The sequence below is a fragment of the Strigops habroptila genome, chromosome 8 (genome assembly GCF_004027225.2).
Source record: "Strigops habroptila isolate Jane chromosome 8, bStrHab1.2.pri, whole genome shotgun sequence".
In the NCBI taxonomy this organism is placed as follows: domain Eukaryota; kingdom Metazoa; phylum Chordata; class Aves; order Psittaciformes; family Psittacidae; genus Strigops; species Strigops habroptila.
In genome coordinates, this window is record NC_044284.2 from 12254895 (window position 1) to 12273457 (window position 18563).

Sequence of the window (18563 nt, forward strand, 5' to 3'; positions counted from 1 at the left end):
AAGAAGCTGCTGCATGTAAAGGCTTTTAGTAACTATATTAAAGCAAACAAACAAACCATAACATGACAAAAGCAAGTCTAATAACACAGCAAGATTATTTTAATAGATATTTGAGAACACAGCACACTGCTCAGCAAACCTGCAGAGCATAAGCTGAGCTCCTAAAAAACACATAGAAAAAGGCTCCTTCATATCCTAGGTGCAACCAGCAACATGCAAGCTTCTGGAAACTCATGTCTACTGCCTGATGGTGAGAGTCAGCCTGAAAAAATACTTATATACATGTACGCATGTGTAGGCATACACATATGCCTATTAAAAAAAGAAAAAAGCAAAAACAAAATACAAAACAATCAGACACCCAGAAAAAAAGCCAACCTATTTTACCTCCAAGAATAATCAAAAACAAACCTTGAATCAGCAGAGCATTTAAGAGCATTCAATCCCTGGGATATACATGACTACAACTGAACCATTCTAAAATCTCAGGATCATTTCTATGGTTTTTATGTGACAAGACAGTTTCCCTTTATCAACTTCTGTAGCTGTTACAGATTGCAAATGCCAGATATGTCTCTCTTCTTGACAGCTTCCATTATGGAAATAATGCTTCAGGCAGAAAACGTCCGCTCCTCTTCACTCCCAGCTCTCACACACCCACATTCAGTATTGCTTTCCTTCTCTTGACTGCATGCATTCCAAGTAAGAGGAAGGGCAACAATGGAAGGCTGCTCTATGCTGCTCACCATGGGGAAAAAAAACTGAAATCCTTACAACATACATTTTGAAAAGAAATGCTATGTTTTCTCATTTGTAGATTCTCTAAAACATAGTGATTCAGTGGGCATGCAACTGGCAGAGCTGAATGAAATTCCTCATTCCCCTTCTGATGTAGTGTATGGGTAAAAATAGACAGGCATGCCAAAATTCTTAAAATGCTTACTTACTCTTACACCCTTAGGACCTGGGTTACCTTCTGGTCCAGCTAAGCCCTATTACAAAAAGACGTGAGTTGTACTTCATTTTAAACAACCAGATATGCTCTATTTAAAAGAACTGTAACAGTATTTGTTAACTTTAAACTCGCAATACATTATTAAGATTTTTAAGGTATCATCAACCAGTCTCCTGGGACCATGTTCAGAAAGGTCTCCCATTAATCCATGGCTAAAAATTAAGACGACTGAAAATTTCTTTACATTGAAATTAGTTCTTCTGGGAAGCAATTTTTTTCCAGACCCAGTGGTCCGGCGTTAGTGTGACATAATTCCACAGGATTTTTCATAAGCTTTTATATTTGGAGACATTTCCAATTATTTTCAAGCTAATGTCAGAATAGCATATGTAGTCCAAATGCTCTAAACATTTTATAGGATTCAACACAAACATGTTATCATCTATTACTATATAAAACACTGTAATGGAATTTTAAAATATATTGCCATTACAAACCTTACCCAATAAAACACTGAATATTGGTCAAATTCACCCTTTAAGCAGACACAAAACCACAAAGTCAATTGCTGAATTTGGCTAATATATGGGGAAAGCAATGATTATTTCTACTTTACATCTTATTTGTATTACTGGAGTGAGGTATCTGTCAGCCTACATGTAAACTAAAAAAAAAAAAAAAAAAAAAAACAAAAAAAAAAACAGTATTTATGTAAGTGCTTTGTATTTATAGAAAGCTGCTTTCTGTCTTTAGTGATTCTCCTTCTCACATATCTCAATGGGGTGGGGGGGAAGAAAAAAATCCTTTAATGTTCTGTTTGCCTAAAGGGCTGAAGAAATAATTTCAGCAGTGAGGTAAATATACGGATGAAAATCAGGAGGAAATACATTACAACAGGTAGTTTCCTATTGCTTCTGGACTTAAAATATGTAGACAAAACACATAGAACCATATGAGGTTTATGAAGGAGCGTAAAGTTCTCAGACATTCAGTACTTTGGTAATGTCATTTATGTATTCCAGAAGGGTACAGCTTTGCTGTATCTAACCCATCCAAGTTTAAAAGCCATAAGATTCAACATTACCTAGACGGCACTACCTGTGAAAGAGGTTTGTTTCAAGGATAAATGACAGGATGTAAACAAATATATTTATACTATTAGTAGTTCCAACAGAGTTAGATATGGTACTTTTGAGAAGAACAAAGACGACCACCCCCAAAACTGCAAAGAGATTAGTATAGTTACTGCACCTGCCTGCCAGGGTAACCAACGACCCCGACGTTGCCAGCCATTCCTGGGATTCCCTAAGGGGAAAAAGAGGTGGGGGGGGGGGGGAAAAGGCGTTTTGGAGTTTGTTTTAGGCTTTAGCATTTCTCTTTTAGCACCTAGTCATATGACACAGCTTAAGCTCATGGAAAAATTGCTTTTAGAGCAGCTACACAGCAATACCCTGCAATGTACTCATCATACATAAGTAACTCCATCAATTTCAGTTACATATTCTTTAAAAAGCATTACAAGAAGAGTAGTCTAAGATTTTGCAAAATACAAGAGTATTTCCGTACTTATTTCCATAATAAAAACATAGATGCTATTTATAAAGAGTAATTGAGGAAGACCACAGGAGGCAGGTCCTTATAATGAAGTAACTGCACTGATCTTAGCAGCATTTGAACACATATGTTTCATTAAAGAATCCTTGTGTCCTTACAAAGCTAAATCTTTTGTTCATTATAGCACTGAATTAGTCACAAATGCATGGAACTTCTCTCCATCTTTTTTCTCCTAATCAAATCCAAAAGTCATTTCTGCTGGTTTATTACTTAACATGACTGTTCATTTTCGAAAAAAATACGCTTCTCTGAGATGGTGCCAAATGCCACAGGTCCATTACCCAGACACAGGAGGCTCCACCTATCACTGCTCAGTTCATTTTAAGCAAGCAAAGTCCATAAACTGGACACTCGCCCAGCCTGACCCTTCCACCCACTGTCACGTCAGTGTTAACATAGCAATGATCGAGACTTCCTTTCTGAGCTGTTCACAGCAGATTTATGGTGGAACAGCAAACTCAGGACGCAAAGCTCAGAAGTGCAGATGCAAAAAGGGGTTGCAATATATTTTTGTTTAAATGAGCTGCCATTGAGATGATTCTGTCACCTGCTTTCAACCAGTAGTGATTCATCTTCTGACAGATGTTCTGTCACAGAAGTAGGATCCGTGGTCTCCTATTTTGGCTCAGCTATACCTCAAAATATGGGTATATGAAAAAATTTAAAAAAGCAGTAGAATCACTGCACTTTCAACCTATCTTTTAACACCTTTCCTTTGTTACCAGCTGTTCAAAGAGTTCCACAATTCACAAATTCAGAGGAATGTCTGTCCTCAATGTACAAGCTTCTAAAATCTACAAAACAGGTAGGTGCTACAGATGACAAGTAACTGCTCTAACTCACCACCTTCACCAGCCAGGCCTGAAAATACCAGCAGTAAGAACTTTGTGCAAAATAAAACTCTTTTATCCACAGTGTTCTCTTAAAAGTTACATCAGAGTATTTTCTAAGTGATAATAATGAACGAAAATATTTACAAGCAGCCTGTAAGAAAGAACACTGAGATACCAAACAGTTGCACATCACCAGTTTCCACATTCTTGACCATGAATGGCCTTCGAAGGAACTTTCATGCTTGACTGTGTGAATAACAAGCAGAATTACTTTTCCATGTAAGCTTCGCTTTTTTCCCTCCATGGTAACAACCGATTAGTTTTCACCTGCAACTTCTTCATAGATGGAGACACTCTTCTCCTAATGTTAAGAATGCCTTATTTTTTCCCACTGGCTCTCTCTTTATCTCACTACTAAATTATAGTCATCACAGAAAAATGCCTGTAGGCCTAGAATAAAAATCACCATTCGGTGAACATGTAAACACTGAAATAATGGATCATGTTTATAAGTTTTCACCTTCCTTCAGGTGCCTACCATCTGTTATCATCATCATCTCCCTTTCAGTGTCATCCAAAAGGAGACTCATGCTTCCATTTACTATGTCATTAGGAGCCTTGTTAATGCTAACAAGGCTCATCAGCAATTGCACATCTTCGAAATTTACATTCAGACTGCTTCTTCACCTGACATGAAAGTGAGAAAAAGCACTAAATAACCATTTTGATTTCTACATACTAGGAGATTTAAAAGTGCATTAAATCAGCTGAGGTTTTGAGAAGTTCCAAACTGCGCCTCTAACAAGAATGTTACACCAACATCCGCCAAGCCAGTGTGGTAGTTGAAGAAAAACAAGCTGGTCTTTTCCCTTTCATTTAGACAATTTTTTACCACACTGATCTCTAAATAATCTGAATTCTTGGTCAAGAACTATCAAGTATTTCCTTAAGCAGTCAGTACTTTACACTGATTGCTTATACTGAACACTTATATTGGATTATGCTTTCTTCTGTCCACAACTGTTCATCTGTAGAGTATAACGTACTAAGCTTTCATCGCTTACCTGCTCACCCCGTGGCCCTTGGAGTCCCACATAACCCTTAAGACCCTGCAGGTAGAAAAACAGATATGTGATAAATACAATTAAACACACAAAATGGACATTTTTTTTTTTACTCCAAACTCCCTTTATCAAGAAAAAGTTATCTTAACTTGTTTGCCTGCAGCATTAGTGCAGTTTACATTTAGCAGCTGATATGAAAGCTGAGTTAGAGAAAAGGAGTAAGAAATCTTCAATGCAGCATGTTTAAAGACAGCTCCAGACTTGTGCTTTTTTAAACAAATGAGTACATGGCATGCTGTTGCCACTTGTTGATGAAACTGAAGAACTGGATTTGGTACAGTGCATTTCCCCATTTCTAATCCTTGCCATGATGGTCTTTCTGAACAAGGCAGTTCAGAGAAGGGGTTATAAGTAGAAGGTCATTACAGCCTATATTAGGACACTCCCAAGACAGACAGACGTTCCAGAATACATGATATCTCTTTTTAAAATTAACATAGAACAAACTCCAGCCCTTACATTACAGAACTTATATTGATAGAGAGAATAGCCTGTTCCGCATCCCAGATCTCTTCCCTATGGGGCTGAAATCACAAAGTTGTCAAACTTTACTCCCTGTGCATTTCTTAGCTCTTAAATTAAAAATAGAATTAAAAATAGAGCTGGAACCTGACATCTGCACCAGTACACTTGAAAGAGGAACCTTCTTCTTGGATGTCTTTGCACTAAACATACCCAGACAAGCTGGCCTAAAAGGGAGGCTGTTAACAGTCGCATGATTGATGCAGAAGCCAAGTATCTGGTCTCCACATCTCTTGAAAGAGGTACTGAGAATATGTAAGTTCCAAAAGCTGCAGCTTGAAAGAGAAAGACCAAAACAATCCCTATTCTGCACAGAAATCTATCCTAAAATTGGCTTTAAAGACATTGACTGAGTAGCAGGAGTGTCTTGGCTGATGTCAAACATCTGGCTGCCTTGTGGCATGATGATACTCATTAGTAGAGACTTGAGACCCACTGTAATAAGAAGGAATTCTGCAACTGATTTCAGCAGATCAGGTATCCCAAAGTTTTTTATAAGCTTCTGCATGACCACAAGAGTATTTCTGCATGAAAATAATTTTATTCTCATGTACAAAATTAAAAGATGGAATAATTTTGCTTGCTGAGAGGCAATTTTAGATAAGAGAAGACAAGATCTGCAAGGCTTCAAAATTTGACATTTGCTACTACAGGCTATTTAAGGAATCATGATCCACAAGAGATGTACTCATTAAGAAACCCAAAGGCCTCATTTTCTCAAAACCCAATAAAGTGCTTGTGTCCTTTCATTTTGCCTATCACTCACAGCGCACTGCCAATTTGCAAAACTGTAGTGCGTTCTGGCTTCAATCTTCTCCTGCAGCTTAAGTAATTTATATGTTATCTTGTATGTAAAGAAGCAGGTCTGCATTGCTGTTGGAGTGGGCATGAGGGTGGTGGAACAAAATAGCTGTAACACAGATAGCCAGGAGCTGATCTTCAACAAACTAGTTAATATGATATATCCCAATTTACTACATTAATGCTTGTCTAAAATCAGATTTTTTTATTGAATTGCTAAAGCAGAACTTAAGATGCCAGCATACGCCAGTAACTCATCTTTAGCTTTCAGAATGCGCCTCAATGCCATATATTTTTTAACTCCCACCCCACTCTGTATTTCATGAGTTTTATCCATTTGAGAATTTTATCCTCTCTATGCTTAAACAATCAACTGAAGTAGGTGTTGCTAGAAGAGCTCTCTCACTAGTTTATTATTTCTGTACAAGGAAAAAAGGAAAGCAAATGTTGCTATACACAGAAACAACAGAGAAGTTTAGCACAATTTCTTTTCAAAATGGATCAGTTTAGCTGATTAACATCTGCATGGACATTTTCAAAAGAAGGCATGCAACAAACCGTGAGTTTAAGAAGGACTGATTACTGGTGTGCATGTTTCTACACAACAGCACCTCACTTCTGCCAGAGGAAAACTGCTCTGAAATCATATTTTAGAGTCGCATGCCCATATTCTTATTCAGAGTTTACAAGGCCTTAATTCATTCTGACTCACTTAATGCTGGTTGCGAATGAAGTTAAACCATGCTAAAATGAGTATCACCCCAGAGACAGACTTTTCACATAGGGGTTTCCTTTCCTGTGACTTAACTAATCCTCCTAAAATTCTTAGTTTTTTAGTAGTTTGGGTTTGTAATCTTGAGCTGATCCATAAAATAAGACCCAGTTTACTCTGAGCTATGATGAAAGTAAACAAGAATGCAAGTTTGCATGTGCTTGTTTGCTAAACAAAATACCTCCCAATTTCTAATGAAGATTAATGCTCTGATTTCAAAGCTCAATGTGGAAGAGAAAGGTTTGAGGCATCCAATTACAGCAATACAGACTTGAAGTACATTACAAAAACACAGCAAGTTGCAAGAATACTTAGGTCTGCGTGTGAGGAAAAAACTTTACCACCAACTAATACGACTCAGACAAGATTTAAGTGTCTGACTTCTACAATATGCCTAGCACAGTGGGACCCAGACTGAGTGAATTCTGTATATAGCAAAATGTAGATGTTCAAGCCAAGTCTTTAAATCTTACTGGTGCCCACTGTGTTTTATTAGAATTTCTATGCATTTGTTATTAAAATACATCTGGCACACCACCAGCAACTTTGCTAGAGAGCCAAGAAGTTTCTGTAACCTTTAAAAATCAGTAGGTGAAGTGTTATACCTACTGCTACAACCATCAGCTATAGAGATATTAGTCTTCAAAAAGTGCCAGAAAAGGCACTGCATTGCACAGGTACTACAGTCATTCTAATGTATTGGCATGATCCCAGGCAAACTAACGTCCAGGAGTACTGTCCTTTGGCTGACAATCTATCTGCCAGTTTTCTGGCTAGCACAAGCAAGTACTCACTTGCCTGTACGGTGAAGCAGGCCCTTTTTGAGGAGAGGGGGAAGAAAGGGGCTTCCATTCTGTAAGGTCTTTGGATTGATAGAAGGAAAGTTTTGAGTGCTGGTTTAAAGATGGTCCTGTCAAGACAGCTCCAGATAGGAGATCGCGCAACTGTTCTGGAAACAGCACTCTCCTCAGACTAACCCTCCATCTCCTACCATTGCTTCTCTGCTTCAAAAGATGCCTAAAAGAAACGTGGCACTAAACACTTCATAAACATGCAGTTTTCTGTTCTTACGCCAGAACAAATTTGGAGACCTACCCTGAGCAAAACTTGGCTTTTTATAGTGTGTGTTACAGGCATTAGAAATATGTCATATTTTATATGCAACCCCAAGGATGCTTACTCCAACGCATGGCATGTAATGAAAAATGAAGTCAATCACAATATCTGTTCCCAGACTCCCGATTATTAACATATGTTTGGTTTGCTATCTCACTAAAAACCCCCTGTAGATTCTCAGCTTTTTATAAAGAAACACATCATTTTATAATTTTAATCCAAAACAGTAGTTTACTAGTGCTGTTCTATTCCACTGAGGGCTTCAAAATCTCTGAGAGTCATTTTTGTCAAAAGAAGTGAAAACAATATGCACATTTGCCTCAAACTTCCACAACACATGTTTTTGTATAAGCACCAAATAACTTTGTTTTCAGAGCAAAACTATAAACATGATGAAATAAGAAAGCACAATATTTGGGGAATCTCAAGGTGTTTCAAGCTCAGCAGTGATAAAACCTATCAGCGTACAGGCTTGTAGGTTAACTCTTAACAGAGGGGATGCTATACATTGCCACAGCTTGTCACAGCTATACATTTTCTCAGTTCATAGAACTGACAGCCACATGTTGGGCAAAATAAATATAGCACTCCTCCTGGTGCTAATGTCAGTGATACCCTCCTTATCTGGTCACGCTGTTACTCTGTTTTGGTCAATTCTACAAATTAATGACTAGACTAAAATAAAAAAAATTGTCATACACTTCAAGACAATGTTGAATGAAGCCATCTTAAAATGTAACACAATATAAATTTTGTTGTAGGGCCATTTTTCTTTCATTTCAATAGCAGACAAGCATTTAATTAGTATTCCTTCCCTGTGTCAAAAATTAAGGCAAAAAATACCAGGACCTCCCTTTCTAACAATTCATTCCATCCTTCTGATGAACAGTTTACAACTGCCTTTAGTGTTATGTACTACTTCAAATTTCTGCTGCAATATCTGTTCTCCATGTTCTTCTGTTACACTTGCAACACCATCTGATGGCCATTGATTTAAACCACGGAGGGTTACACAATACTGGAAACAGAACCTTACCTTCTGGCCTTTGATCCCAGGTGGGCCTGGAAAGCCTATGGGGCCTGGATCACCCTGTACAACAACAAACATCCAGAATCATGTCTCACTGGAACATGACACCATAAACATGTAGGGCTTCATATCTTCTCTGCATTCTTGGACATTTGGTATGAAGTAACAGCTAATGTTGTTTGATCAGGCTTTTTTTTTTTTTTTTTTTTTTTTTGAGGAAGAAAATTGAAAAGACAACAGTTCCTCAACTGCAACCACCTGGTGCAAGGTGCATGCTCCGGCATCATACAACATGGCCAAATCATGGCTGGAATAGACTTAGGTCACAGTCTCACATTTACTTGTAGCCAACATAAATGGAAGTGAAGAAGCTACACAATTCTTGAAGTAACCCCTTCCTCAGAAGTGAGTGGTTTCACCTCAAATAAATATAGGTATATAACTATTACTGTTTATTGTTCGTGTTACTGTTATGCCAACAATCCTCAACCAGAAATCAGACCACTGTTATATACTGCCTAAAACATGGTGTAAATCTATTCTGTGTAAAAGACAACATAAAAGATGCATATAGACAAAGGTGTTATGCTGGCATATGGCTTATGGTGGTATATGGCTATTCTCATTCAAGTTCTTTAAGCTCTGCAATTATGTGATGGTATGAGTAAGAATTAGAGCATCTAGAATGCTAGGGAAATGCAAAAAGATACATTTTTATCTGGTTGTTGCAGGCGCAGGAGAAGAGAAGGTTGTTTCGGTTCTTTTTTCCTTGCTCAGGACTGACAATGAAGAGACTCTTTCAGGATTAGTGCCCAAATTCAAATTCAGTGAGTCAAGGGACAGATCCCGGAAGTGAGTTATCATCAAAGTAAATTCAAGTCCACTTCTCAGGGTGAGCAAATTTGACTTGCATGAAAAATTAAGAACCTAAAATCGTGAGAACTGTAAAAATGCATATCAATCCCATAGTTTTTTGATTATAGATGCATCCTATATGTACTTAGGTGTAGGTCATACATATACATGGGTGGGCTTTAGACTGTTCTATGGCAGCTTGGGCTTATGCCAAAGAATATAGCTTGAGTTTCATTTAGACACACAGTGCTCCCAACACTATGATTAGATTGCCAAAAGCAAAAGCTGGCTAGATTAAAATAACGTTTCTAGTTCTACTAAAGCTGCACTTCATTTTCTTATCAGTATATCAACAGACACATTTCTGAATTCTGCTCGGCAGCTCTTTAACATCAAAAACATATTTGTGAATTTTAGGGTTTGACAAAACGTATGCATTAAAAACAAATAATTGACTATATGTACATCAGTAGCTAGTAAACAAAAATATTTGCTAATGCTTGCTTCATTATGAAGGGTGGTCCTCAACTCCCTACAGTGTTTTCTACTTAGCACAAACATTCCACAACTGAACTACTAGCAAATGCTCTTAATAAAAACTAGCATAAATAGAAGCTATTCTAAAAGATACAGTATAGGTAACACACTAGAATGAAAACATGCAAATACATTTTTGGTATTATTAAATTCATTATAAGGTCTTTATAAGTCACTATAAATTCATTATCATAGTCAGTAGAAAAAGGAAAGTCACAAGCTTTCAAGCCCACAAGTTCCATGAAGAACCATTTTAAATATTTATACTCAAATATTTTTGGCAGAGAGAGCAAACACTAGTTTGGCTAAAGCAGCTGAGGAAGAACTAGCAGGATAAGCCTCTGAAGCGAAAGGACAAATCTTAGCATCAAGAGTCTGTTAAAAAGGTGGTTAAATACAACAAAGCATGCAATGTGTGCACTTGTCACCAAATTTCGTCTTAAACAACTGAACTAATGCAAGGTACTAAGGAAAACTGGAATCTACACTATGTTATGGTAGTGTGAACTGAATTTAATTACACTGTTCTAAAAGTACTTCCTTTTAAATTTCTTTCTTTTATTTTTACAAGTGAAATCAAATATATAATTTAAGTTTCAGCTTTGAATATAGTTTTTTATTTTCTTTGGTTCATTACATTACCTGTGTCTGCATTGGTGAGCCTCACATAATTGTCAAAATACACCAGTATCACAGTAAATATAAAGTATTGTGCTGTTACAACTTGCCTGAACATTAAGCAAGACTTCAACAAAAGGACAGACAAAATATTTCTCTATAATTAAGAAAATATTACCTTTTCTCCACGTTTCGCCTGCCCTGGTGAGAATCCTGGGTCTCCTTTAGGGCCCTGTTGCAGAGAAATTAAGCACATTAATATTATCAGGGAAGATAGTTTTGAATAATATATGCAAAACAAGTATTTTCAACCATTATAGCAAAAGGAGGGGGAATGTTCATATAAAATGCACTTGTTATTACAGATTTTTGTCTCATAACTTTTTCAACAGAGAACAACAAAATATAATAGTGTCAGTTTACATTAAAATGTGATTTACATTTTGCAAATTTCATAATCGTAGAATGGTGAGAAATGGAAGGGAGCTTAAAGCTCATCTAGTTCCAACCCCTTGCCACAGGCAGGGACACCTTCCAGTAGAGCAAGTTGCTCCAAGCCCCATCCAACCTGGCCTTGAACACTGCCAGGGATGGGGCAGCCACAGCTTCTCTGGGCAACCTGTGCCAATGCCTCACCACCCTCACAGGGAAGAACTTCTGCCTTATATCTAACCTTAATCTCCTCTGTTTAAGTTTTAACCCATTACCCCGTGTCCTATTGCTACAGTTCCTCTTCATTATTTTTAATCTAAAAAAAAGCCCAGCCATTGTTATGCATGGCCTTCAGCTGTGGATTAACAACACGTCACCACAGGTCAAGATGTGAGGATATAAAGCACTTCATTATTTAATCTATGTAACATTATAGTGTAGTCATAACAGTGCCAGAATCCACAAACTAGATTTTTCTCAACCAATCCACTTTTCAGAAAACCAGGAATACAGCCAACCCTCACGAATACTTTTTAATTACTTTAAAAACACCCACTGTTTATCAGGAGTTAAATGCCAAGGACATTAGCTATCAGTTGGAACTACTCGCATATGCTCAGGGCTGGATACTATAGTATAAGGGCATTAGCGAATGTTGTTCCATGCTTCAAAAGCAAGTCCGTAAGTGATGGTTCAGTACAGGAGGGAAAAACGCATGCAACTCAACGTCAGAATAAAATTCTGCATTAAATTACTGCCAAAAAATTGTTGCAACTTGTGTGCAATGTTTTAAGATTAAACAGAAATATGTTTCATTTCAGCTTACGCAGTTGGTGTGGATCAACTGGATCTTCATCGTCAAAAACTGGTTAGTACCTAACTAATTTTTTATTTAAAGTGTTTCAGAATATTGAAAGGATAATTTACAGAGTATTGAAAGGATATTTCAATATTTCAGAGTATTGAAAGGATAATTTACAGTCTAACAGAAATGAAAGCGATCACTAAGCACCTAGTAATATATACATATATATCTTTTATAAATATATAAAATATAGGTACAAGCACACACATACAGTTCCTTCTATTCTTAAAATCATGGAGACAGCTACAGAACTGACTGGAATTATGATCCAGTGGAGGAGAAAATACGTAATAAGTTGTAGGAGTAATTGGTTAAAATTCTTTTCCCAGCAATGTATTCTATTACACAGCTGGCGTAAATATAGTAAAAATTAATTATGAATCTTGAAGTTTAACTGTTCTTATAGAACTAGATAATAACAAAAGCATGCACAGAAAGTAGGGTGACTTAGTTCTACAGTGTTTGACACTGAAATGAAAATTCTTTTTATGTCCTCAAGCAGTTTTTAACACCTGTCATGACAGGTCAGATTCCTGCAATTAGGAATCATACTAAAATCATGGTTGATGCTGTTTTTTTCCTAACATATCTATCAAATTGTTCAAACTAAATATGAGTTGAAGGCATTCTCCAACTGCACAAATCTGTCAAGTCCATTTAAAGGGCCTATGTTACACAAATTGGAAGAGTTTTATTTGAGCTTCCACTCTAGTATTTTGCCTTTAGTTTTAAATATCACACCCATAAATCTTCAGAAAATTATTCTAATATATTAATGAAGTGACAATGTCAGAAATATTAGAATATTTAAACACCAAAGGCTGGGCATTGACAGAAAAAGAAGATTATTTATAGACAACAAAAGTCTATTTTTCTTCCCATCACAAAAAGAAAAAAAAAAAAAAAGGCAATGCAAAAGTTTACAGCAATTAAATGTTTATTCTACTTAAATTCAAGTTTATCAAACAGGCCGAGCTGATTTACAGGAACTCTTTCGGGAAGTACAGACTACTGCCATAGATAACAGTTTCCAAGTCATCATTCTGCACACAGAGGGGTTTCCCCACCCTGAATAAACTGCTATTTTGTTTTGATTTGAGGTTCAATTTCATTGATTTAATTAAAATATATTTATACTAACAGTCTCCATCTATAAACCAAAGAAGGCCAATTGCTTCTATTATAGGAAACAGATCTGGAGCTTCCAAAAAGTAATTAAGAAGTTCATTTATTTACATGACAACATGGATAAATATTAACTCACCTTTGGACCTGGCAATCCTGGCAAACCTGGATTACCATGTTGTCCTGGAATACCCTGTAAAACAAACAAGCAAGCAGGAGTGGGATTATTCAGTACTCCGCTGAACAAGCGTGAACAGTTTGCAGAGAATCATTTACTGCATCATTGTTGCTTTTAGAAGTACTGGTTAGGATTTTCAAAGGATTCTCAAGAAAATCTTCCTAAAAAATTAAAAGTTGAGTACTTCCCTTTCTTTTAAAATCTCAGTTTCTATTGTCTTCCCAAATAATTCTTAACAGGTATTTGGCACACAGTCACCACAGCGTTGCTCTCCAGCTACAAAACTCGGAGACACAGGATAAAATCAGAAAAATCACATTCTGAGGTACCCAGCTATACACTGCAAGAGAAGGAAGTGGATCAGGTCTCAGTGACTTAAAAGATGACTCAAAGCAGCGTATTCCACTTTCTCTAAACAAATCACCAACCTGGTTCTCCCTCAGCCAGTGTCAAAAATGGCCTTGCTACTAAAAGAGTTGGATTTAAACCATTCCAGAAACAGATCAGGCTAGCACGACTATCTATGCCTTCCAGGATAAGTGTCTGTTCCTGCAATACACTTAGCAATCCTCACTCCTTGACAAATTGCACATTAGGGAGTAACGGCTGTCAGCAGCTATTCGTCTTCCAAACACTGAAGGACCAAACTGGCGAAAACCTATCCCTGGAAAGTCAGCAACAACACTTTTATTGAATTCACCAAGGCAAAAATTCCACTCAATTAATCCAAATACCAAAAATAATAAGCAGCAGCTTTCTCGTATATTCAGTGTTCTAACAACAGATAAACTCAGTGCATGTCTTTCCATCAAATGAGACTGAATTCACCAGTTAGTTATACCTTGCAGTAACACTGATAGCTGTATCTGTTAAGTGCTTCCTTTCACTAATGATAATGCTGACATAACTCCACAGAAACGCTAATCCCATGTGCTGTTTGACAGATTAATTTGCACACTGGTGATTTTGGAGGCACTCTCAGGGATTTAGGAAAAGGAAACAAATAGGAAGTACAAAGGTAGCTGCAATGCTGAAGTGGCTCCTAGCTTCTGCTGCTTGCAATGTTACTATCTTGGAGCACAGTGCTGCAACACAGCTGTTGCACAGCTGCAACAGAGGTGAAAATGAGGTGAAATTAGAGGTATCGGGAAATATCATCTCATTACTGACTAATTCTGAGATTGCTGAAATTTCATTGAGAAACTCAAAACAAGCCAAGACACACAGTAAAACTTAACTGTCAGATGTGGACTTCTCTACCCTTGACACTACACCCGAAGTATCCAATCCATGTGAATCTCTATCAGGATCAGGTCTGGACACACACCCAAGAAACCCTGAAGGTGTCCCAGGCAATGTGGCTCTGCACTCTGCTGCTTCCCTTCAACGCCTTGAGTCAAATTTCAGGATCACTAATGGCAGCTCATGTGAAGGAAGGCAGCAGTCACAGGGCAGACCGGTAGATATGGACATGAACTTTGCATCAACAAGGTTCTACGTGCTTTTTGGCTCAAAAACTCCTCTATCATACCATGTATCTTCATTAACTGTACTTGCTTGAATTTATCAGTGTTGTACAATCTGATTTGCACTCACATTTCAAAACCATTTATTTCTCTGATCAAAAAGTTCCATAGACTTTCTTGAGTCAATATAAAAATGTATTTTAAACTCAGAACTACTGGCCATTTCCATACTCTTCCAGGCACCCTACTGTAAGCTGCCTCTTCACATTTGAAAGCATATCCTACTCCATAATTAATCCAGAAGAGTCACACAGTAGAGCACTGTGCTCTGAAGTATGCTATACCTGTAAAAAAAGACCTAAAAAAACCCCAAACTAAAACACCACCACAAACAAACAAATCCACTCAAAGAAACAACTGAGTAAGAGAGATCTCACCAACAAGCATGGCTTTAAACATTTGGGCAGCCTCCTCTACACCAAAGACAGCTTCCCAATCATGAGGAACTACTTGGGTATGTGGGATCCTGCCTCTGATGCCAGACGTACCCTCAACACAAGAAACTGAGCTGTAAGAATTGTCAGCTCTTACACAGAAGTATAATTTGAAAAAAGGATCCAAGAAGTCAGGAAGATATGTGAAATAATGCTTTTCATTTTATACTTCTAAATGTCTCGTATTATCCCCTCCCTTCCCTCCAACTGCTCTAAAGAATCAGTTTGGTTTTCGGCCCCTTTGACCAGTGCATTTTCCTACCCACTCAGGGCAGGTTTTGAAAGCCAGCAAAGTACAGGATGTTCAACACACTATTGAACAGCAGCTTGTTTATATGTTCCTCAAAGGCTGAGTCAAAGCTACTCCTACACGTCTGCTGAGCCTTCATATGAACTACTCCCTTATCTCCCACTTGCGATTTGCCTAGATGAGTGCACTCCAGTGACAACTGCTTAAATCTCCAAGCACTATGGGCCCGACACCACCTACACAACAAATCCTTAGCTGTTACCTCCAGCTGCTCTTCCCCTAGAAACTCCAAAATCAACCACAACCTCAGGGACTCCTCAAGCATTTATGTAGGTTTTTTGGTACCCAATTGCACAAACACAGGTTTACCTCTTTTGCCCCGTCAACAGGGCAGTTCCACAGGCTTCTTCCACACTATTGGCAGCTGGGGCGCAGGTTTCTGCTCACTGCAGCAAAGCCTGTGCTCTGTCTCCTGGCACAAGGCATGGCTGCTGTCCCTGCTCATGTTGGGGTGTCACACAAAATAAATCCATGTTTGCTACTGCAGCTCATTTCTTGGCCAACGTACCCAGATATTATCACCCCTTTCACCAAGCTGCTGTAACACAAGAGACTAAACCAAATCTTTTGTGAGCGGCTTTTTTCCCTCCATCTATCTTGCAGTGGTTAATTTTGCATCCACCACCCGCTCGTCTGTGGCCATGGAATGCATTGCTCACTCCCCTTCATTCCCAAAACACATGAACATGACCTTAGATGGCAACAGCATGGAAAAACTAAAAGTTAATATTGTGAGCAGCAGAAATTAGGTACAAATGTAACAACGCTGTGTGTACGCACCCATACATGGAATTAGCTATGCTGGAGGCTCACAGCAGAAAAACTGTTTGCTCTGCCTTACTTTGATCTATAAGCCAAATGTTCAGAATAATACACTTTCATAATCAAATATATGAATAAAACTGAGAAAAACAAAGCGATGCAAACTCCAGTTCGATTACTGGTGAACTGCCTAGAGCTACAGAAGAACATATCCATCTTACTCACCCGAGGACCTCTCTTTCCCGATGTACCAGGTAAACCTGGAGGACCTGGAGGACCCTGGTGATAGAAAATCAAAACAATTGAGGCCAAAACCCGACACAAGGACAGTATCACAAGTCTGAATCAGACCAGCTCTTCTAACTGATGACTTTCTGTTCATGCAGACCTTCTCAAGTTGAAAACCAATTCCCAAACTCCAAGCATGTGTGGTTTTAATCTGGCTCTAAATCAGATTTCTGTTTAGAAAGTATCTTATGTCAGAGGAACTGGAGCTAACAATAATACAAATACACTTAAGTGAAAGTTACTAAAGAAAGACCAGATCAGTTCTAGGATTAGAAACAAGTGCAGTGTTTTTCAAAACAAGGAGAATAATTAAGCCTTTTCAATAAGCATGCTGGCATGCCAAACATATTTTAGAAAAGTCAGGAGTAACTGAAAAAAATTAGACACCACCTCTCAGAAAAGACAGACATGAAATAGAAGAAAATAAATGTAGACAAATGATTGTTCAGTTTCCTATTAAAAGCTTCAGATAAGAATAACTGGTAGCATGTCTGCCTTTGTATATAACGAATATAATTCTCTTTCATGATAATGCAGGGTTTTTTTTTTAAATGCTAGTGTATAACCAGATGCATCTTTTGCAAATAAATTAGATTCTTAGTCACTATATTAGATAGTGTATCACCCTATGTGTATCTAGTTATTTTGACCTTTCCTTTTCTGTTCACATTGAAAATCCCAGGATCTACTTCATTGTACTCAAACACTAATGAGAGCTCTAGATTAACATATGCACTAATTTGTGTTATATTTCATCTATCACACTTGAGTCCTAAGGAAGCATGGGCTATTATTCAGGGTGAATTCAACTTCCATCCAAATGCCAGCATGGCAAGTTTCAGCTTCAATAGAAACCAAGTACTCACACTGCAAGGGAAGATGGGCATTAAGAAAGCCAGACCTCATGAAGGAGGTCAATCGATGATAGCACAAAGGGATTCAACTTCCTTTTTCACCCAGGCTTTCTAGCCCTCCTGTGTTCTGTATACATAACAGCCTCTCAGCTGAGGCTGTTCTGGTGGCTGAAATGGCCAACTTGCAGGCTTTGCAAAAGAAGGAGGGTTGGGAAAATAGAGAGAGAGAGAGAAAGGGAAAAAAAAGACAAACACCCTTTGGGGTTTTATTAGCAACCAATCAATCATTTTATTATGACAACAGTTGCATTTTAAAAACCTAAAGTTTTGTGGAAGTTATATTTCTTTTACGTTGGAAAGGTAATGGCACTGGCAGGGAAGACAGTGCTGATTATGAACTTCAGGCATTGTCAAGCTAATGACATTTATTTGGCCAAATTATAGACTACCCTGGACAATTCCGGGAAGAATACTGTTATTCTGAGGAAGGCAAAAAACCCCAAATATTTTCCTCTTTAATTAATCATAATAATCTTAGGAGTCTAATTGTAGTACAACTGCCTGTTTACAATTGGGAATATTTGTACATCCATAAATTCTACATTAAGTCATGCTGAAACCCATACTCTGCATTTCCCTTTCTGTGTAATTTTGAAGAGACAAATCTGTGCAACAGTCCTGGTCTTTAGGTCAAACCATAACATGTCATACTTCTAACATAGGAGGTTTGCTATTCACCCTGACTTCATATGCTGACTAGCATCCTCATATTTTTCTAAAGTAATAAGACCCTGTGTTTACTAAAAAGTAGCAGACAGACACACGGAAAGCTCCTGACCTGCATTCTTGTCCAGGCCCAAAAGCCTACCTGAAATGGCACAGAGAGCTCCCACCCTGCCACTGCTGAAGTAGCATGCTTCCTAGCATGTCCTCTCATATTGTAAGTTAAGAGATGCCCTTTGATTAGAAAATTATCTTGGGACTACAAAGGGAAACATATTATATTTTTAAT

At 37.8% G+C, this 18563-nt stretch overlaps 1 protein-coding gene across 4 annotated transcripts in view; it reads right to left on the minus strand.

The window, feature by feature from the left end:
- COL24A1 (collagen type XXIV alpha 1 chain) overlaps window positions 1–18563 on the minus strand; it is a 138786-nt gene that overhangs the window by 99607 nt on the left and 20616 nt on the right. For 3 of the 4 annotated variants that reach the window (XR_004389952.1, XM_030495241.1, XM_030495244.1), the window contains exons 4-10: window positions 16635–16688; window positions 13339–13392; window positions 10956–11009; window positions 8774–8827; window positions 4467–4511; window positions 2207–2260; window positions 948–992 (exon numbers count right to left, since the gene is read on the minus strand). Coding sequence is in view for 3 of the 4 variants with exons in the window: in XM_030495241.1 (XP_030351101.1) it covers window positions 948–992; window positions 2207–2260; window positions 4467–4511; window positions 8774–8827; window positions 10956–11009; window positions 13339–13392; window positions 16635–16688 (360 nt within the window). In the remaining variant the exon portion in view is untranslated. The remainder of the gene's footprint in view (window positions 1–947; window positions 993–2206; window positions 2261–4466; window positions 4512–8773; window positions 8828–10955; window positions 11010–13338; window positions 13393–16634; window positions 16689–18563) is intronic. The other variant, XM_030495242.1, reaches the window with a different exon arrangement.